This window comes from Coregonus lavaretus, assembly GCF_964263955.1.
Source record: "Coregonus lavaretus genome assembly, chromosome: 1".
NCBI classification, from domain to species: Eukaryota; Metazoa; Chordata; class Actinopteri; order Salmoniformes; family Salmonidae; genus Coregonus; species Coregonus lavaretus.
The window spans coordinates 29,020,130-29,043,003 of record NC_139988.1 but is presented as its reverse complement, the minus strand read 5'-3'; the positions used below and the strand labels follow the sequence as shown (position 1 = coordinate 29,043,003).

At 42.7% G+C, this 22,874-nt stretch overlaps 2 protein-coding genes across 2 annotated transcripts in view; one reads left to right on the top strand and one right to left on the bottom strand.

Moving 5' to 3' along the window:
* Positions 1–710, bottom strand: part of LOC311145208 (sideroflexin-1-like) — a 29,979-nt gene extending 29,269 nt beyond the window's left edge. Inside the window, exon 1 of the mRNA XM_084181430.1 lies at positions 647–710. The gene's annotated coding sequence lies outside the window, so the exon portion shown is untranslated. The remainder of the gene's footprint in view (positions 1–646) is intronic.
* A 5,848-nt stretch (positions 711–6,558) lies between these two features.
* Positions 6,559–22,874, top strand: part of LOC311132978 (PDZ domain-containing protein 7-like) — a gene marked incomplete at both ends in the record, with an annotated part of 56,558 nt that continues 40,242 nt past the window's right edge. Inside the window, 7 exons of the mRNA XM_084166382.1 lie at positions 6,559–6,853; positions 7,077–7,214; positions 7,424–7,598; positions 13,537–13,713; positions 14,036–14,183; positions 16,645–16,705; positions 21,628–22,143. Of these exons, the coding sequence (XP_084022508.1) occupies positions 6,559–6,853; positions 7,077–7,214; positions 7,424–7,598; positions 13,537–13,713; positions 14,036–14,183; positions 16,645–16,705; positions 21,628–22,143 (1,510 nt within the window). The remainder of the gene's footprint in view (positions 6,854–7,076; positions 7,215–7,423; positions 7,599–13,536; positions 13,714–14,035; positions 14,184–16,644; positions 16,706–21,627; positions 22,144–22,874) is intronic.

Genomic DNA, 22,874 nt, shown 5'->3' with positions numbered 1-22,874 from the left:
AATAACACATTTATGTATTTAATTCTAATTTTAATTAATTAATGACACATTTAAGTAATTATTTAATGGTGTATTTATTTATTTAATTGTGGCACTTTTAGTCCTCCATAAATGAACCCATGGCAAGCTTTAATGCAATAACGCATGTGACTGGTGCAGAAGGTGACTGCCTGACACACGACAAGTAAAGGAGAAAGGAATACCATTCTAGAAGTGTACCTACAATTTTCAATATTACTTTAATTAGACGGATACAAATCAACCTGCACCTATTAGCATCTCGCAGAGATATGAGTGCAATTGACATGTCATTAGCTAACTAGGAAGCTAACGTTAGCATGTTTAAGTTTAGTTACCTAACGTTTGATCCTTTTCTCAGTTTGCTTGTCAAATATTGTAGCTGTAGAATGTGAACTTGACAGACACGGTCTTGATATAAATTACTATTGTGAACGAACATGGTGACTTCTTAGTATGTGCAACTAAAAAACAACCACTAACGTTAGCTAGCTAGATGGCTAACTTCTAGCTAGTGCACAAAACAACAAGGAAACGACCTAACGTCAGCATCTTCAGTTAGCTCGAGCTAGCTACACATTTACAACATGCATAAACACTGCCAATAAAATCAACAAAACATACCTACTTTCAATGTCAAGCTGTGCTCACTCTACACACCTTGCAGAGACCTGAAAAACGATGACCTCTTCTTCTTTAGGATTTGGTTGGCGGATCGCATCCAACTTTTAGGTGCATACACCGCCACCTACTGTACTGGTGTGTGGGGCCATTCACGGCATACCTACATTATATTCTTAGATACAATAATACAAAATTGTGGAAAAGGAAAATTGCCCTACCACCTATTAGCCCTCTAAAAAAAAACTTTAAAAACACCACACATTCCACTATTTAACCCTATCTAGTCCTACTCCAGACCAACGGTCTGAGGACATATCACTACTATTCAACACCCCCTGCAGCTGTTCTACAATAAATCCTAGCAATCCAAAGTACTTCTCTGCAGCTGCCACCACAACCTCTATTTTCTGTGACTTTTCCTCTCTAAGCATTTAGCTTCCTCTTCCTCCTGCTCCTGCTCCTTCTTCTTCTTCTTCTTCTTCGATGAGGTTTAACAGCGTTTGGCATCCAATGTGTTGCATTACCGCCACCTACTACACTGGAGTACAACTCCCTTATATTTTGCTTGGAAAATAAAATAAAGAAATACCCTAGCATCTACACTCACAAATGCAAAAAATATTCTTAATAATTAACACCACCCTACTCCACTATTTAAATATATGCATTCCTACCTCATACCCTCAACCTGAAATGATGGAACATCACCACTTAACACTCCCTGTAACTCTTCTGATGTCAAGTCTCGCACACCCAAATACCTCTCTGCAGCTGCCACCACAACCTCAATTTTCTTCGACTTACAGTTCCATCCCTGCAGTAAAATTAATAACAATTACTTTAAATGCTAAAAATCCAATCTTACTGAAACATATATCACTTGTTGGCCTATACCTCTGTACTGGTTCATATCTACTACTCTCACCACTTTGCTCCTCCTTCTTCTTCTTCTGTGGGTTTTATGGCAGACTACAACCCAAAATGGATGGGGTTGAAAAAAACAAGGTAAAAATAAAACCCCATATTTGATATGGTAAACTAACTTAATCCACCCAAAATAAAACAATAAGAAAACACATTGACAAAACCAAAACCAAAACTCCTTTCTTCTTCCTTCCTTCAAATCTCCATATCTCCCTTCTCAGGCTCTATGACCTGAGAGGGTGGTACAGCTTGTGACAATATTCCATGCAACTCCTCCGCCGAGTAGTCTTTCAGTCCCAGGAACCGTTCCGCCGCATCCACAATGATATCTATTTTCCTGGACTTCCTCTCCACCTTGGTAGTGCCATTAATCACCATAGCTATGAAGGCCACAAAGTCCACCTTCTAAACCTTTAACATATATGGGTCCTGCTGTTGAACTGCAACCCCTGCAGCCTTCAGTGAAGGCCTATCCACCACCATGGACTCTTCAGGAGCACAATTCGAACCCTTTTAACAGCCATTGCATATGAAATACTCTGGACAGCCCTGACTTTAGCCACCTCATTCTCTTTCACCCTTGTTGGGCATTCCAAAGACGTGGCTTCATGGTTCCCACCACAATTGCAACATGTCACATTTTCATCACTTTTAAAACACATGATATGATCTTCTCCACAACTTCAACATCTTGGCTTTTCCCTTCTGCAAACACTTGAAACATGTCCAACATCTTTACAATGATCACACTGCATTGGTCTTGGAACAATTGCTCTGACTCGGTAGTTTATATATTCCAACTGTACTTGAGTAAGGAGAGACTCCATATAAAAAAAAACTAAAGAACGGATTAGACTCTTCACTTTTTCTTCATTCACCACACGATTCATCCGAGGAGCATCAATCACTCCAGGAATATGTTTAATCTCTGCAACATCAACTTCCCACGAAACTCCTTCTTATTCTTCGGTATAATGGTGTTCGCAACAATTATATGTGCATTCTGCCAGCTACTGTGCGATTGGATAATAATTACCCCGCAACGTGATAATGCGGCGTAATTAAAAATATATATATTTTATCATTTTCCACAACAATGTTAGCCCTTTTTGTTCCATTCTTGGACTTCACTGTTGTCCACTCATCTTTCTCACTAACTGTACTTTACGCACTTTGAGCTTCAAACAACACTTCTGCTTCTGCCATCTCAACGTCTGTCAGCTGACTCCCCCACGAACCATCCTCGCTATGACCTCTCTGATAGCGCCGCACCGGTTGATGTACACAGTCCCAGTCGATCTACCTTGAAAACAGAAAGCTAGCAGAGTGGGACAGGGTCCGTGTTATCCGGAATCCTTGGGACGTCCCTACCCCATTGAAGTAGACATTTAAAATGCTTAAGTTTAGGGTAAGGGTGATGGTTGTGGTTAGGGTTAGGGTAAGGGTAGGAGCTAAGGTTAGGGTTTAGGGCAGACCCGTCGCCAGACCTCAGTCTTAAGGGGGGCATATGAAATGCATGGGAGGGCAGGGCACAATTGTTATTAGCCTACAGTACATATATTTAATAATAAATTCCCTCAAGTGGGGGGGCACAAGCATTTTTGGGGGCGGGCCCATAGCGACGGGTGTGGTTTAGGGTATAGACGTCCCAAGGATCCCGGATAGCACTGACCAGTGGGAAAGGGCAGTGTTGAGCTAAAGCAAGTTTGTCATTTGTTCCATAGCTAGGGGGATAATGATTGTTTTTTTGTATTTACCTAGCCAAATACTTTCATTAAATACATTTTTGGGGACATAAATAGATCATTTAAATGTTTTTCCATTGAACAGTATATCAAAGTTGGTGCTATGATATGACCTTCATCAAGCCTTAAAATGTTCCAGTGTCCCTCAACTTAAAGGGATAGTTTGGGATTTTAGCGTCAGATGAACTCGTGGATTCCATTTTTATGTATCTGTGCCCAGTATAAAGGAAGTTGCACGCAGATTAATAAAAGTTATTCTGACTCTGTGGAAGTAGATAATGGGCCTCATTGTCAAAATCCCGAACTATCCCTTTAAGGTGAAAACAGTCTTTCCCCACCACAGCCCACAGTCCAACTATGCATGCACAGCCCAGTGGAAACGAACTGTGACTCACCACAGTGATCCTGTGACTCACCAGTGGTCCTTGCCCACCATTTTAGGAAACAGCTTGAACTGAGCAAAGTCTTGAGAGAGGGAAATATAAGAAATATGTTATGCATCACAATGTATGTGTGTGTGTGTGTGTGTGTGTGTGTGTGTGTGTGTGTGTGTGTGTGTGTGTGTGTGTGTGTGTGTGTGTGTGTGTGTGTGTGTGTGTGTGTGTGTGTGTGTGTGCCGCAGCAGCAAGTGCTAATAGATATGATTAATGATTGATTAACAATTTATTTAACAAGTTAACAGAAGATGCTTTCAGTCATAACTGAGTTAATTAAATACAGTAGACTACTAGCCTACATTTCTTTAATTATCAGGGATCATATACTACTATCATGAGAGGGAATTACTCAGACAGAAGATGGCAGTATGACACCAATACAAGACAATAATACCTTCTACCTCTGTCCCCCTGGAGCAGTAGCCATGTAGTCTAGTCAATTTCAATAAGTACCTTGTCTCATGAATTATCTCCTTAAAGTGTCAATCAGCAGTTAAAACAATAATAAAGCGTACTCCCCACTCCTGTTTCGGTAAAAAGCTGAGGGATAGGGCTGGAGAAATGTAACCACTCTCAAATTCATAGACAGAGCTATGGATGCAAGGACTGGCCATCCTTGATATCAACATTGTAGCTATATAGTTTTTTTAAATATATATATTTTTACATTTCCTTTGTTTACAAACATTGGAGTGAAATAACTTATATTTTGGGTTCTGATGGGGTACGACAATTTAACTAAGTTCATGTATATAAGTTATATTCTTCAAGAATCAATGGGTACATTTCATTAATTAAGAAGTCCCAAAATGTATGAAGCAACTGCAGATTGCCCCTTTAATGAAGAGCAATGATGTGACTTTAGTAGTTTCAGTTTCTCTAAGATCTAAAAGTACAGGGAGTTTTTCCTAGTAGCCTAACTAAGTTATTCTATATAGTTAGTTACTGTGTGAGTCAAACAGTTTGTGTGTTTAGTGCCTAAAAGCACCCCATGAACAAAAGAAACCTTTGCTACTTTGCGAGCCTTATAATGTAAGCACGGCCATAGACACCTGGCAACGCGCTACAGCATTAATTAAGTAATACCCAAGACAATTGTCACTGTCCAGAGCAAATGAGATGGCACTAATGTGTCTTAAGCCATCCACAGGTGTCCAATGGTATGGGAGAGGGGCGGGCTCGTGAACGTCTATCTGTGTTAGACACAGGTGAGGTCATTGAGCACAACATGGTTACAGGTAATGCTATTGTTTGCATGCTGAATAGTTTGCATGCATGTGTGGATGGGGAATGTGTGTGTGTGTGTGTGTTTTTAATTTTAGCCAACTGTTTAGGTAGGCTATAATTATGTATTTATTTGACAAAGAACTAGTTTGATACCGAGACAATATTGTTGGTCTATTTTGTGTGCCTCAGTTGCGTCTCTGTGACCTGTTAAGGATCCTCTTTAGGTCCATGTTTAGTATCCGTGAGCCTAATCATGAAGTGGCCTTGCTATGAATCGCTTTATGGGCTTCATATCGTTCGTCATTGCGCAAATGTTTCATATGCTGAAGTCGCCTTTTAAGTTATTCCTATACTAAAATAACTTTTGACTAAATTGGACTGAATTTTCTACGAACTTCTGAAATAGCAAAGACAATAAGGACTGTCATTAATACTATTAGGGAGGGTGCTCCTCTTGGGGGGCATGTATTTAGCCAAGAGTAAAGCTTTAATTGTTATTAATTATTTTAGCTTTGTTTGTTTACGCAACCCGTTGCTCGAGCGCTGTCCAAGGTGCTGAAGTGGAGCTCCTGAAGTGGTGCGCTGCGCGTGAACTCCATTGGGCGAACGCTACAAAGGAATTGTCTACAAAAATTGTATCTACTCAGGGTCAGGGCCGTTTCACTTATTCTACCTCCACTCATAATCACAATCAAAAGTCGTTGTATATACTTGAATAAATCAAATAATCTATACTTGGTGACAGGTTAAAAGTGTGTCTCAAGTGAGTAGCTTTTTAGAAGGTAAGCAGTGTTTGAGATACCTCGCATTATGAAACCGTACTCCACACTATGTCACCTTTATCTTTTTAATAAAACATGAATGTTTTCGGAGCCGTTGATATCCAACTACGTCCCTTGGGAAATCAAGTATGAAAAAATGTATGCACTCACTAACTGTAAGTCGCTCTGGATAAGAGCGTCTGCTAAATGACTAAAATGTAAATGTAAAATGTAATGGAGGGTTGTTTTACAGAGCGGTGCCCGACGATGTCTCGCTTTGTAGATGGGTGAGCGGTGCGCTGGGACAGCATGGCCGAGGAGAGTGGACTCAAAGACCGCTGTGGCAGACATCGTGGCCTCGGCCGCTGGACTGGAGGAAGTGGACGACCAGGTTGGAATGGCGAAAGAAAGATCTTGATCTTGAACTGCCATGGATGTGCCCGTTCATTCACAGACATCTACTAACAAACCCAAGGATGCACTTAAGGATACAAATATTGGACTATTTCAGTCCTATAACTGTACCTGGATGAAATAATTTGCCATAGCTTATTTATCTCCTTAAACTAATGGACTTCATTTTGTAATTTAGTTTTTTATGTCTCTAATAGCCTAATGTGGCTTTTGGACATTTCTGTGTTGGACTTCACTATTGACAAGCAGTAATCAGGATGGATTTTTTACTTGTTCCCTCTGTTTAACTCTTGATTGACCTTGCCAAACCACCCACTCACTCACCTCTACCTCTCCTCCCGTCCGCTCTGCATCTCCAGGCGAGTCCCTGGTGTGAATGAGTGTGGGAGGGGGAGTAGACCTCTCGCCATGGCTCACTCCTCTGACTACCACAACCAGAGGGAGATGACCAACGGGGGAGGGCAACCTCTCCCCCACCCTCACAATGGGGGAGGCTACCCTCCCCCCCACCTTCACAATGGGGGAGGCCACCCTCACCCTCACAACGAGGGAGGCCACCCTCACTCCCACAATGGGGGCCATGGGGGCCAGGCTGGGGGGTCCCACTCGACAAACCGCTACATGCAGAAGAAGCATCACCGCAACAGGGGAGGCAGGTCCTCACCCATGGGCAGAGTCATCCTCATCAACTCTCCTGTCGATGGTAATAATAACACTACTGTGTCTACTCCCCCTCCCACCGTACACAGTGTTGTCTGAACTCTTAAGCATACAAAACTATAGCCTGCTGAGCTAAAGACCATTCATTAGTTCAGGAAAATAACACATTTTTACTTACATCTCCAATATTTCTGCTGTAGCCAACATGTCAATACAGTGTTTCTACTGCATTTGATCTCAGAGTGCCTGTTCCCTCTTGTGTACAGGTGGGGATGACTGTGAAGACCTCCACACAGTTACAGTAGATAAGAGTGCAGACGGCTGTCTGGGTTTCAGTGTGAGAGGGGGTTCAGAACACGGACTCAGCATCTTCGTCAGCAAGATAGAGGATGACAGCTCTTCAGGTAGGCCCTATAACAGAGGGAGGGAGGTGTGTGTATTGACCCCATAATTACCCCTGTTTGTCTTGCAGAGCATACAGGCCTTTACGAGTGTGTTTGTGTGTGTATGTGTGTGTTTATGTGTGTGTTCCTATGTATGTGTGTGTATGCATGTGTATGTACTGTATGCGTCAGTGAGTGTGTGCTTTAACCCCTTCGTCTCTCCCCTCCAGAGCAGGCAGGTCTCTGTGTAGGGGACAAGCTGGTAGAGGTGAATGGTATCAGCCTGGAGAGCATCACTATGAGCAGTGCTGTGAAGGTCCTGACAGGGAACAACAGGCTGAGGATGGTGGTGAGACGTGTGGGGAAAGTCCCTGGTATACGCTACTCTAAGGAGAAGACTACATGGTGAGAGGGCCTACTGTAATGTAGTGTACTGTACTGTACTATACACTTACAGAAAAAAAGGTGCTATCTAGAACCTAAAAGGGTTCTTCGACTGCCTCCATAGGAGAACCCTTTGAAGAACCATTTTTGGTTCCAGGTAGAATCCTTTTGGGTAGACATAACGTTCGCGAAAATCGTTTCCACAGAGGGTTCTAAATGGAACTCAAAAGGGTTCTCCTATGGGGACAGCCGAGGAACCCTTCTGGGACCCTTTTTTCTAAGAGTGTACTAAACTGTTATATTATGTCACGTCATGTACTGTACTGTTATGTAATGTAGTTAGCCAGTTCCCAATATAATGGTTAGTTTAGACAGGTCCATGTGTGTACATGAGTGTAGTCATTAATCGGCATTCAAGTTCAAGTTCAAGTGCAACCTGACTAGTTCAAGCAACCTGAAGCACTGGAGTGGAGCAGGCGGAGTGTAGATAATGAGACAGGCTGGTATCATAGACTAGACGTAACATAGTAAACGAATACCCAAATTAGTATGATATGTTACGTTTGGTATGGTTACTAAGACAGAAGGTTACTTAAGGCAAAAACTAAAGGAGGGTGGTTGGTTGGGGTAAACGCGAACGTCTAGCATCCCAAAGGTTGTGTGTTCAATCTCATTATGGACAACTTTAGCATCTTAGCTAATTAGCAACTTTGCAACCACTTACTATCCTTTAGCTACTTTGCAACTACTTAGCATGTTAGCTAACCCTTCCCAAAACCCTAACCCTAACCTTAACCCTAACCTTAACCCCTAACCCTAACCCCTAGCCTAGCTAACGTTACCCACAAAAAAATGGAATTCGAAATATATCATACATATTGCTAATTCGTAACATATTGTAGGAATTGCAATTCGTAACATATTATATGAATTGTAATTCGTAACATATCACACAAAATGGATGATGGACATCCACAAATAATTGCATACCATACCAAACGTAACATGTCATACTAATTTGAGTGTCCCGAACTTTCGTTCACTATGTTACGTCTACCCCTGAGTCCACGTTGCAGGCAGGATGCATATGATCGGTACAACAACAACACTATACAGAGTACAGGAGGTTGGTGGTACCTTAATTGGGGAGGACGGGCTCGTGGTAATGGCTGGAGTGAAATAAGTGGTATCAGATACATCAAACACATGGTTTCCATGGGTTTGATGCCATTCTATTCGCTCCGTTCTAGCCATTATTATGAGCCGTCATCCCTCAGCAGCCTCCACTGATACAGAGTTAGTGTAACATGGTTCCATATAATACAGTGGGGAGAACAAGTATTTGATAAACTGCCGATTTTGCAGGTTTTCCTACTTACAAAGCATGTAGAGGTCTGTAATTTTTATCATAGGTACACTTCAACTGTGAGAGACGGAACCTAAAACAAAATTCCAGAAAATCACATTGTATGATTTTAAAGTAATTAATGTGCATTTTATTGCATGACATAAGTATTTTATACATCAGAAAAGCAGAACTTAATATTTGGTACAGAAACCTTTGTTTGCAATTACAGAGATAATACGTTTCCTGTAGGTCTTGACCAGGTTTGCACACACTGCAGCAGGGATTTTGGCCCACTCCTCCATACAGACCTTCTCCAGATCCTTCAGGTTTCGGGGCTGTCGCTGGACAATACGGACTTTCAGCTCCTTCGAAAGATTTTCTATTGGGTTCAGGTCTGGAGACTGGCTAGGCCACTCCAGGACCTTGAGATGCTTCTTACGGAGCCACTCCTTAGTTGCCCTGGCTGTGTGTTTCGGGTCGTTGTCATGTTGGAAGACCCAGCCACGACCCATCTTCAATGCTCTTACTGAGGGAAGGAGGTTGTTGGCCAAGATCTCGCGATACATGGCCCCATCCATCCTCCCCTCAAAACGGTGCAGTCGTCCTGTCCCCTTTGCAGAAAAGCATCCCCAAAGAATGATGTTTCCACCTCCATGCTTCACGGTTGGGATGGTGTTCTTGGGGTTGTACTCATCCAGAAAATCACATTGTATGATTTTTAAGTAATTAATTAGCATTTTATTGCATGACATAAGTATTTGATCACCTACCAACTAGTAAGAATTCCAGCTCTCACAGACCTGTTAGTTTTTCTTTAAGAAGCCCTCCTGTTCTCCACTCATTACCTGTATTAACTGCACCTGTTTGAACTCGTTACCCGTATAAATGACACCTGTCCACACACTCAATCAAACAGACTCCAACCTCTCCACAATGGCCAAGACCAGAGAGCTGTGTAAGGACATCAGGGATAAAATTGTAGACCTGCACAAGGCTGGGATGGGCTACAGGACAATAGGCAAGCAGCTTGGTGAGAAGGCAACAACTGTTGGTGCAATTATTAGAAAATGGAAAAAGTTCAAGATGACGGTCAATCACCCTCGGTCTGGGGCTCCATGCAAGATCTCACCTCGTGGGGCATCAATGATCATGAGGAAGGTGAGGGATCAGCCCAGAACTACACGGCAGGACCTGGTCAATGACCTGAAGAGAGCTGGGACCACAGTCTCAAAGAAAACCATTAGTAACACACTACGCCGTCATGGATTAAAATCCTGCAGCACACGCAAGGTCCCCCTGCTCAAGCCAGCGCATGTCCAGGACCATCTGAAGTTTGCCAATGACCATCTGGATGATCCAGAGGAGGAATGGGTGAAGGTCATGTGGTCTGATGAGACAAAAATAGAGCTTTTTGGTCTAAACTCCACTCGCCGTGTTTGGAGGAAGAAGAAGGATGAGTACAACCCCAAGAACACCATCCCAACCGTGAAGCATGGAGGTGGAAACATCATTCTTTGGGGATGCTTTTCTGCAAAGGGGACAGGACAACTGCACCGTATTGAGGGGAAGATGGATGGGGCCATGTATCGCAAGATCTTGGCCAACAACCTCCTTCCCTCAGTAAGAGCATTGAAGATGGGTCGTGGCTGGGTCTTCCAGCATGACAACGACCCGAAACACACAGCCAGGGCAACTAAGGAGTGGCTCTGTAAGAAGCATCTCAAGGTCCTGGAGTGGCCTAGCCAGTCTCCAGACCTGAACCCAATAGAAAATCTTTAGAGGGAGCTGAAAGTCCGTATTGCCCAGCGACAGCCCCGAAACCTGAAGGATCTGGAGAAGGTCTGTATGGAGGAGTGGGCCAAAATCCCTGCTGCAGTGTGTGCAAACCTGGTCAAGACCTACAGGAAACGTATGATCTCTGTAATTGCAAACAAAGGTTTCTGTACCAAATATTAAGTTCTGCTTTTCTGATGTATCAAATACTTATGTCATGCAATAAAATGCAAATTAATTACTTAAAAATCATACAATGTGATTTTCTGGTCTACAATTTTATCCCTGATGTCCTTACACAGCTCTCTGGTCTTGGCCATTGTGGAGAGGTTGGAGTCTGTTTTATTGAGTGTGTGGACAGGTGTCTTTTATACAGGTAACGAGTTCAAACAGGTGCAGTTAATACAGGTAATGAGTGGAGAACAGGAGGGCTTCTTAAAGAAAAACTAACAGGTCTGTGAGAGCTGGAATTCTTACTAGTTGGTAGGTGATCAAATACTTATGTCACGCAATAAAATGCTAATTAATTACTTAAAAATCATACAATGTGATTTTCTGGATTTTTGTTTTAGATTCCGTCTCTCACAGTTGAAGTGTACCTATGATAAAAATTACAGACCTCTACATGCTTTGTGAGTAGGAAAACCTGCAAAATCGGCAGTGTATCAAATACTTGTTCTCCCCACTGTATGTATCCGGTTTTGTGATACCGAGTGTATCATATGCATCAACAATGTGTTAAATGCATCACAATCCTTTTGAAATTGATCCCATTAGGCTTATGGTTTGTGAATTCTTTATAAGTATTACGTTTTTCATAGTGTCACGTCAATAGAATTCATTATAGAACAGCTACTCTAGTATTATATCTCTATGGTCACATCAGTATGAAGGTCAATGACTCTTGAGCGTCACTACTAGGTTATCATGCTGCTGAGGGATCTTGGTTTCATGGTGCACGGCTAGATAGATTACCTCTATGACTATGGCTATTTGACTAATTGATAGGGAGGACAGAGCTCACTGGGGAATGGGGCTGCTGCTGTGTTTGTGTGTGTGTGTGCATGTGTGTGTGTGAGCATGTGTGTGTGTGAGCATGTGTGTGAGTGTTAGTAAGTGAGGAGGGGGGTGTAGTATATACATATCTGTGTGTGTTTGAATGTACAGTATGTTTATGTACAGTTGAAGTCGGAAGTTTACATACACCTTAGCCAAATACATTTGAACTCAGTTTTTCACAATTCCTGACATTTAATCCTAGTAAAAATTCCCTGTCTTAGGTCAGTTAGGATCACCACTTTATTTTAAGAATGTGAAATGTCAGAATAATAGTAGAGAGAATGATTTATTTCACCTTTTATTTCTTTCATCACATTCCCAGTGGGTCAGAAGTTTACATACACTCAATTAGTATTTGGTAGCATTGCCTTTAAATTGTTTAACTTGGGTCAAACGTTTCAGGTAGCCTTCCACAAGCTTCCCACAATAAGTTGGGTGAATTTTGGCCCATTCCTTCTGACAGAGCTGGAGTAACTGAGTCAGGTTTGTAGGCCTCCTTGCTCGCACACGCTTTTTCAGTTCTGCCCACAACTTTTCTATAGGATTGAGGTCAGGGCCACTCCAATACCTTGACTTTGTTGTCCTTAAGCCATTTTGCAACAACTTTGGAAGTATGCTTGGGGTCATTGTCCATTTGGAAGACCCATTTGCGACCAAGCTTTAACTTCCTGACTGATGTCTTGAGATGTTGGTTCAAGATATCCACATAATTTTCCTTCCTCATGATGCCATCTATTTTGTGAAGTGCACCAGTCCCTCCTGCAGCAAATAACCTCCACAGCAAGATGCTGCCACCCCCGTGCTTCACGGTTGGGATTGTGTTCTTCGGCTTGCAAGCCTTCCCCTTTTTCCTCCAAACATAACGATGGTCATTATGGCCAAACAGTTCTATTTTTGTTTCATCAGACCAGAGGACATTTCTCCAAAAAGTACGATCTTTGTCCCCATGTGCAGTTGCAAACCGTAGTTTGGCTTTTTTATGGCGGTTTTGGAGCATTGGCTTCTTCCTTGCTGAGCGGCCTTTCAGGTTATGTCAATATAGGACTTGTTTTATTGTGGATATAGATACTTTTGTACCTGTTTCCTCCAGCATCTTCACAAGGTCCTTTGCTGTTGTTCTGGGATTGATTTGCAACTTTTCGCACCAAAGTACATTCATCTCTAGGAGACAGAACGCGTCTCCTTCCTGAGCGGTATTACAGCTGCGTGGTCCCATGGTGTTTATTCTTGCGTACTATTGTTTGTACAGATGAACGTGGTACGTTCAGGCATTTGGGAATTGCTCTCAAGGATGAACCAGACTTGTAGAGGTCTACAATTATTTTTCTGAGGTCTTGGCTGATTTCTTTTGATTTTCACATTATGTCAAGCAAAGAGGCACTGAGTTTGAAGGTAGGCCTTGAAATACATCCACAGGTACACCTCCAATTGACTCAAATGATGTCAATTAGCCTATCAGAGGCTTCTAAAGCCATGACATCATTTTCTGGAATTTTCCAAGCTGTTTAAAGGCACAGTCAACTTAGTGTATGTAAACTTCTGACCCACTGGAATTGTGATACAGTGAATTATAAGTGAAATAATCTGTCTGTAAACAATTGTTGGAAAAATTACTTGTGTCATGCACAAAGTAGATGTCCTAACCGACTTGCCAAAACTATAGTTTGTTAACAAGAAATTTGTGGAGTGGTTGAAAAACGAGTTTTAATGACTCCAACCTAAGTGTATGTAAACTTCCGACTTCAACTGTACATATCTAGCATGTGTGTGTTTCTGCAGGGTGGATCTGATCCAGAGGCGTATGGTAGTAGAGGAGAGTGGTCGTACTCCGTCAGATGCCAGTTCAGACAGTGTTCTTCGTAGGATGGTTCACCTCTACACCACCTCAGACGACTACTGCCTGGGATTCAACATCAGAGGGGGCAAAGAGTTCGGACTGGGCATCTACGTCTCTAAGTATGTGGTCCTGGGGATGTTACAGGTTGTGCAGGTTTATGTTCCCACCCATCACTAGATGAAACTGCTCAAGCATACACCACTGTTGCGCTCAACAACAACAAAAAATACAGTGGAGATACCTTTGTTTGTAACATGTAAATATATTCAGAATTGACTTGTGGGAGATGAGAGCAGCCCTTAATTGAATCTGAACTCTAACTAATGAATGGCAACTATCAGAGAACAATGTTAGAAGCTCAGAGCAATACAAAACATGACTCAAAACAACTGGCCAACTCCATGACACATCTTCCTTGACTTCTCTGTGTATTGTGGTCAGGTTGGACCCTGGGGGTCTGGCGGAGCGGCACGGCATCAAGATGGGCGACCAGATCCTGGCGGCCAATGGGGTGAGCTTTGATGGCATCACCCATAGCAATGCCGTGGAAGTTCTGAAGAGCCACACCCACATCATGCTGACCATCAGGGTGAGAGAGAAGACTCGTCTTTGACTGCGTCCCAAGTGGCACCCTGTTCCCTTTATAGTGCACTAACCCTTTTGGGACACAAACTTTTTCATTAGCTATCTATAGGGCTTTCACCTATCCAGTCCTATCAGATCTGTGAAGGGGAGTGAACTAGCTAGGGCAGATGGAAGGGAACATCTCTCTGAAATGAAACACAGCCATTGTATGTGCATCTCAATAGTCTAAAGTTGCCTCCACTCCTTGTCTCCTCTCCATCATTTACACTGATCAATACTGTTTTCTTAAATGCATGTACATCAAGGTTGAAAGTGGTACACACTATCCCTTTATATGAAACATGTACTCTATGTTCAATAGGTTAGATCCATTTCATACCTAACAATTGATCACGTGGTGCTCTAAGTACTCTGGCACATTAATGGATGTTGCAGCGCGTTAAACAACATCACTGGGGAGTGAGACAGAGTGAGAAAGCATAGTAAATCAGACAGCTGGCACCTGGCCCATGCATTCCTCTGTGTTTGTGTGTGTGTGCCTGTGTATGTGTGTGTGTACCTGTGTATGTGTGTGTATGTGAGTTTGTGTATGTGAGTTTGTGTGCGCGCTCAGCCCCTCGCATTCCAGTGTGCTCACTTTACTCCTCTCATCTCGGATTCCGTGCGAGAAAATACGCCAGGGACGGCGTTCATTATTTACAAGGCAGCAGGATCAAGTTATAATCAGCAGAAAGCCTTGTTTTATGTCTTTCCTCTGTCCTGCGCTAAACCCCATTATGGCTAAAAATTACACACATAGGAGCCGGGTTAGGTTGCTAAACGCCCCCCAACACCTGCCCAGACCAAGGCCCATTGTGGAGGGACTCAGAGGGGGTCCACTGTGACTTACGCCTGACCTGAAATGGTGGCTGTCCTTTGTGGTCTTAAGTGTAGGGATCTTAGAAGTGGTCAATTGAGACTTGTGTTTGACCCAAAATGGTGCCCTGTTCTCCTTGTGGGCCTGTGCTGAGTAGCAGTAGGGTGAGAAGGCATAAGCTGCCCTGGAGAGGTGGTGAATCTGGTGAGGGAGAGTCTACCATCTTGGGTCAGTTTTTCCCTGGAGCTGTGTTTCTGTATTAATACAGAAAGTGTGTGTGGGTCTGTGTGTGTGTGTGTGTCTGGGTGCATCTGTGTGCGCGTCTGCATGTATTTCAAATCAAATCAAAATCAAATTTTATTGGCCACATGCGCCGAATACAACAGGTGCAGACATTACAGTGAAATGCTTACTTACAGCCCTTAACCAACAGTGCATTTATTTTTAATAAAAAAGTAGAATAAAACAAATAGTGCAAATAGTCCGGGTAGCCATGATTAGCTGTTCAGGAGTCTTATGGCTTGGGGGTAGAAGCTGTTGAGAAGTCTTTTGGACCTAGACTTGGCACTCCGGTACCGCTTGCCGTGCGGTAGCAGAGAGAACAGTCTATGACTAGGGTGGCTGGAGTCTTTGACAATTTTGAGGACCTTCCTCTGACACTGCCTGGTATAGAGGTCCTGGATGGCAGGAAGCTTGACCCTAGTGATGTACTGGGCCGTACGCACTACCCTCTGTAGTGCCTTGCGGTCGGAGGCCAAGCAGTTGCCATACCAGGCGGTGATGCAACCAGTCAGGATGCTCTCTGGTGCAGCTGTATAATTTTTTGAGGATCTGAGGACCCATGCCAAATCTTTTCAGTCTCCTGAGGGGGAATAGGCTTTGTTGTGCCCTCTTCACGACTGTCTTGGTGTGTTTGGACCATGATAGTTCGTTGGTGTTGTGGACACCAAGGAACTTGAAGCTCTCAACCTGTTCCACTACAGCCCCGTCGATGAGAATGGGGGCGTGCTCAGTCCTCTTTTTTTTCCTGTAGTCCACAATCATCTCCTTTGTCTTGGTCATGTTGAGGGAGAGGTTGTTATCCTGGCACCACACAGCCAGGTCTCTGACCTCCTATTTGTGTGTGTCTGTGTGTGTGCACGTGTGCGTGTCCTCATGTGGAATTGCAGGTCAGCCAAATCCCTAAGGGTCAGCTGTCCCTGTAGTACCCACACACATTCACTGAGTGGAAGGTCACATGTGCCCCAGAGCCAGAAGAAACTTCTGTGAGACTCTGTAAAGGTCATGAAATAGAGGCTAGTCTACTTATATCCTGTCCTCAGAACACCTATCCTAGGGTAAACGCATCCAGATATCCACATATAAGGAGTGAGACCTGAACTTCTGATAAAATATGTATAGAAATGTGTGTAATAATTATGATGATTATGAGTATGATGAAGAGTATAATGCGGAGGATGATGATGATGATGATAAAGAACGAATATGATTATAATCATGATGATGACGATGACGATGACGATGACGATGACGATGATGATGATGATGATGATGATGATGATGATGATGATGATGATGATGATGATGTGTATATATTTCATCCTAACAGGAGGCAGGAAGATACCCTGCATACAAAGAGATGGTGGCTGAATACAGCTGGCTCAGCAAAAGTATGTATCTCTCTTCTCAGTATGCTACTCACACACAGATAATCCTGAATGTATAGTATACTAATGGAAGTACAATGAGCTAATAAGCAACATGAAAGGATTCAAACTTAGAAGAAAAAATTATATGTACATTAAATGCTTGACCTCGATGTTTTATTATGCTGAATTTGAATATTCCATTAATTTCATGAAAGCGTCACCAATTCTAGAATCCCAATCTCCAATTATGACGTTGCCAGATTCTACATTGCATGACATTACATGACGTGTCAGTCTAAAGTAGAGCACCGGCCACATCACATGTACTGTAACTAAATCCCTGTGCCGTATTCATCTCAGTCCCCAGATCTGATCCTCTATTTTTTGCTTAATATGAGTGGGTCTGTCTGAAAATAGCCCCAGATTAGTGCTGTGTGTGCCCAGAGACAGAGCAGTACTCTGGGTTGGGCACGGCGTGTTACGACAGGTGGGTGGCTGGATGGGTCTGCGTCCCAAACGGCATCCTATTCCCTATTTGGTGCACTTTTGACCAGTGTCTACAGGGCTCTGGTCAAAAGTAGTGCATTACTGTATATAAGGAACAGGGTGCCATTTGGGACATACTCTGGGTGTGTTTAGGTTGCTGGGATCTAAGGCTACTGAGTCATTTATGGGTTTTATTAGATTTTTCCTGATGGTTCATGTAGTTGAATTGATTCTCTGGATCTACTGTAGTTAAAGCCAATGGGATTAGCTAACACAGCGGTTTGTTGTTTTGACAGTTTCTAAAATCTCTGAAAAAGTGTTCTATTGAAAAAGTTTTGTTACTAGGAACCTTTTGAATTTGGATCCTGCGACGCGGTTAACCTCAGTTGCTGGTACTGCTATATCTGTCCAGGGATCCTGCCAACCAAAAGTTTGAAGAGCTGCTTGGCGTAGCAGCTAGCCTAGCTGCTAACTAGCTCTCAAGCTAGCAAGGTTTCCTTGACAGATTGAACACAGCCCGCGACGCAGTTAGCCCTTGTGGCTGGGACAGCGGATTGTCCCGGACTTGTGGCTGTCTAAATATCTGCTGTTTGTTGCTGTTTAAATCTTCCCTGCATCCTGCTCTGTCTTCTGGAACTGCGTGGAGTACCAGCATTGGCCTGCAAGGTGGGAGTCATGGAGGGGACAGTATTTCTCTATCACAATTGAAGGATCTTTTAAATGAACAAAAAGGGTTCTACAAGCAGTTGTTACAACAACAGGAAAATAGCTTCAAGAGCTTTGTCCAAATACTGATGGACTCAACTAATAAAAGAATAGACGATCTGTCCAGAGAGGTCCAGGACCTTTAAGAATAGTTTGCAAGGAGAGGATGTCCTGAAAGAGACTTACAGCAAGATGACAAAAAACGTTAAATCCTCTCGCTGACATCAGCACTCTCTGTGAATCATCATTAACAATGACTGGGAAAACAGACTATCTAAAGGGACAATCTAGGAGGAATAACATTGTTGTGGATGACATACCAGAGTCTTCACATGAGAAATTGACCGAGTCTGAGGAGAAAATACGAAAAATGATCACTGAAAAGCTGCAGATGGATCATATGAAGATTGAGTTGGAGCGCACACACAGGTCTGGAAAACATGTAACCAGCCTAGGTAACAGACTGAGGCCGATAGTGGTCAAGTTCCTGAGGTTTAAGGACAAGATGGCTGTTCTGGAGAGAGCCAAGAACTTGAGAGGAACCAACATCTTCCTCAACAAGGACCTCCCTGTAGCTGTGCACCAGAGGTGGAAATAACTTATCCCAACTATGAAAGCTGTCAGAGAGCATGGGAACATTCCTTACATCTGCTACGACAGGCTCATTGTCCATCCTCCCGTCCAAAAGCCTGAGCGGAATGAGAGAGCATAGCCTCAGGGTCAGTAGCTTCAGCCCAACATTACACACACACACTTACACACACACACATATTTATTTATTTATTTATTTTGTCTCCATATTATGTCTATCTCCAATAAGCTACAAAGGAAAGGGCTAATAATAGCCCATATTAATATATGCAGCCTTAGAAATAAGGTTCATGAAAGAAAATAACTTTCTAACATCAGATAACATTCATATACTGGTCATCTCTGAAACTCACTTAGATATTTCCTTTGATGATACAGCAGTAGCAATACAGGGATATACCATCAACAGAAAAGACAGGAATGCCTATGGTGGAGGTGTTGCTGTATATGTTCAGACCCATATTCCTGTAAAGCTTAGAGAGGATCTCATGTCAAATGTTGTTAAAGTGTTGTGGCTGCAAGTTCACCTGCCTCATCTTAAGCTTCTTCTTTTGGGGTGCTGCTATAGGCCATCAAGTGCTAACAGTCAGTATTTGAATAATATGTGTGCAATGCTTGATAATGTGTGTGATGTTAACAGAGAGGTCTATTTTCTGGGTGACCTGAACATTGACTGCTTAGCAACTAGCTATCCTCTCAAGATGGTCCTCTGTAGCTCAGCTGGTAGAGCACGGCACTTGTAACGCTAAGGTAGTGGGTTCGCTCCCCAGGACCACCCATACACAAAAAAAATATAATGTATGCACGCATGACTGTAAGTCGCTTTGGATAAAAGCGTCTGCTAAATGGCATATTATTATTATTATATTAAGATGAAGCTTCTAACTGTGATTAATGCCTGTAATATGACCCAGGTTATCACTCAACCAACTAGAGTGCATACCAATAGTGTTGGATCATATCTTCACTAATGTTACAGAGATTTGCTCCAAAGCAATATCAGTTTCCATTGGCTGTAGTGACCATAACATTGTGGCAATAACAAGGAATGCCAAAGTTTGGGCCTAAAGTAATTTATAATAGATCATACAAAATGTTTTCTCAGAATTATTTTGTTGAAGATGTAAAAAATGTATGTTGGTCTGATGTGTATGCGGAATTGAATCCAGATACAGAACTGGAAGTATTTCAAAAATTATTAATGCTAATTGTTGACAAGCATGCACCTGTTAAGAAACTAGCTGTGAGAACTATTGGCGCCCACTGCATTGATGATGAATTAGAAAATGTTATGGTTCAAAGCAATTATGCAAAAGAGGTGGCAAACAAGTCAGGCTGCTCAGCTGAATGGTTGACATAATATACATTGAGAAATGTTGTGACTAAACAAACTTATATTACCAAACAAAGATATGTTACATAAAATACAATGGAAAAATACTTTGGAGTACCTTAAATGATATCATGGGCAGAAAACTGTAAGTCGCTCTGGATAAGAGCGTCTGCTAAATGACAAAAATGTAAATGTAAATGTAAAACCCAATTCATCTCCATCGTTCATTGAAGTTGATGGGTAATTTATAACAAAACCTTTCGATATTGCCAATCATTTCAATTACTATTTCACTAGTGAAGTGGAAAAACTCAGAAGTGAAATGACAACATTGAACAGTGAACCATCATATTTTTGTATAAATGATCTAATAATGAATGTGAAGGATTGCTGTTTTGAATTTGGTCAAGTAAGTGTGGGAGAGGTGGAAAAACTATTGTTATCCATCAATAATGATAAGCCACCAGGTATAGACAACATTGATGGGAAACTATTGAAAATGGTAGCAGACTGTATTGCCACTCCTATTTGTTATAACTTTAACCAAAGCCTAAAGGAGTTTGTGCCCAGGCATGGAAGGAAGCTAAAGTAATTCCCCTGCCTAAAAAGAGTAAAGCACCCCTTGCTGGCTCTAACAGCCGCCCAATCAGTTTGCTGCCTGTTCTTAGTAAACTGATGGAGAGGATTGTGTTTGACCAAATACAATGCTATTTTTCAGAGAACAAGTTAACTACTGACTTTCAGCATGCATATAGAGAAGGGCACTCAACTTTTACTGCACTGACTCAGATGACTGATGATTGGTTAAAATAAATGGATAATAAGACGATAGTTGGAGCTGTATTGTTAGATTTCAGTGTAACCTTTGAGTTTATTGATCATACATTTCTATTGAAAAAACTCACTTGCTATGGCTTTACATCACCTGCCATTACATGATTGGAGAGTTATTTATCCAACAGAACCCAGAGAGTGTTCTTCAATGGAAGCTTCTCTAACATCAGATATGTACAGTGCGGTGTCCCTCAGGGCAGTTGCCTTGGGCCATTACTCTTCTCTATTTTTACAAATGATTTGCTACTGGTCTTACATGAAGCTAGAATGACTATGTATGCAGATGATTCCACTTTCTACATGTCAGCACCCAAAGCCAGTGAGCTCACTTAAATTCTAAATAAGGAGTTACCGTCAGTATTAAAAAACAACTAATGGAACGGCGGGGAATGTGAGGACACACACACACAAACACACTAACACACATTATTTATTAGTTGTATTGTTTGTATTCTTTTTTTGTTGTTTTGTTTGTATATCGTTGTATTTTAAATGTGTGTGACTGTCCTTGTCTATCAGTGTATTTTTTGTTACTTGTCATGTTTTGTGTTTTGTGTGGACCCCAGGAAGAGTAGCTGCTGCTTCTGCAAAAGCTAATGGGGATCCAAATAAACAAATAAACAAACAGTGAGTTCAGACAGATGTCAGTCAGTCTGTACCAACTACCAAGACTTTATGACAATGTGAAAAATGTGTGTTATGTATACAGCTGGTCGATTGTGGGATGGGAACTAGAGTTGAATGATTTGAGGACACACTATAAAACTGAGGAAAACATGACTTCATTCTGATTACGCAATAAATCCTAATTTCAACTCCTCTTATGAGGTTCACTGGTGGTCACTTTGACCAAACCACCAACACTTATCTATAGCATTCATTTTGCATCATTAGACAATATCATATTGTGTCCTATGGTATTGAAACACTATACATTTATTTTTCAAATCTCCAGCTACTGTTTCTAAATGAGTTCCTCTTCTTCCCCATGCAGTGGCCAATGGCGGGCCTCCGTCCTCCTCCCAGGGCTCTGACTCCTACTCCTCGGCCTCCTCCCTGTCTTCCACCCCCCTCAGCTCCCTTAGTGGTCTCTCCCAAGTCCTCTTCCCCCCCACCTTCGGCTCCGACATGGTGGACGTCTGCATCTCCACCGATGACAAGTCCCGCCGCCCCAGCAGCTCCGAACGCACCACAGAGACTGCCATGCAGACTGACCTACACCCCCCCTCGGACTCTAACGCACCCCCCTCGCCTCTTGGAAGGCTAGTCGCCATGGAAACAAGCCGGACGCTAGGCGCCACTGTGTTTTTGAAGGACACAGCGATTCGGGGGAAAGGGGAGGGTCCTGTGGAAAGGGGAGGGGCTGGTGATGGGGGAAGGGGCAAAGGGGGGATGTTGTCACAAGGGGAACAGGACGTGGCGCAGGACTCCCCAAAAACGGCTGTGCTTATGGCCCTGAGCAGACCGAGAAAGCCCATCAGACGATCCCAGAGCCATATCACAGTTACAGGTGAGGAGCAAAACTATGATCAGTTAATGTAAATAGTTGCCAGTCCACAGCGTATGATCCAAAGGCCTAAGAGAACAGAAGCCAAAGTATTATAAATGGGAAATGCACTCCCAAACACTTTTGTTTTCAAATATCCATTTTTGGAGTGCATCCCTCCCTCCTGTTTTTGATACATGAATAGGCATACCTGTATATCTAATCCTAACCCAGGGCAACTATCTCCTTCGCAACACGAGAGTTTAGCCAGAGTTCAGTTCAGTCCCTGTGGCTGTTGGTGCCTCTGGGTAACGAGATACACCCTCAGAGCTTTAGGGAGATCCCCTCTGAGCTGCAGTCTGATGACCTGCACACGACCCCACTGGCCCTCCCTCTCAACAGGAAGTCAACGAAAACAACACTGAAGCCTTTTTCACACTATAGGGCTAACCCAAACCAAACTGTGTTGGCTAGGATATTTTCTTTTCACATTGTCCTTTCCAGCATGGTTTCAGAACTATGGTGGATGCTTAACCAGGCCAGCACTGCACAGCTCGGCTTGGCTCGATAGTGTGAATCAGTCATTACTGTCTGAGGGTGCATCTCAATAGTCTATACTCACCTCTCCTTCAACTGCACTGATCTGAAAACAAATAATAGGTGAAAGCAAAATGGTGGGGATACCTACAGTAACAGATATTCGATTTCACCCGATGGCTATTTTATGCAGATGAGGGAAAGGACACAAAGAAAGA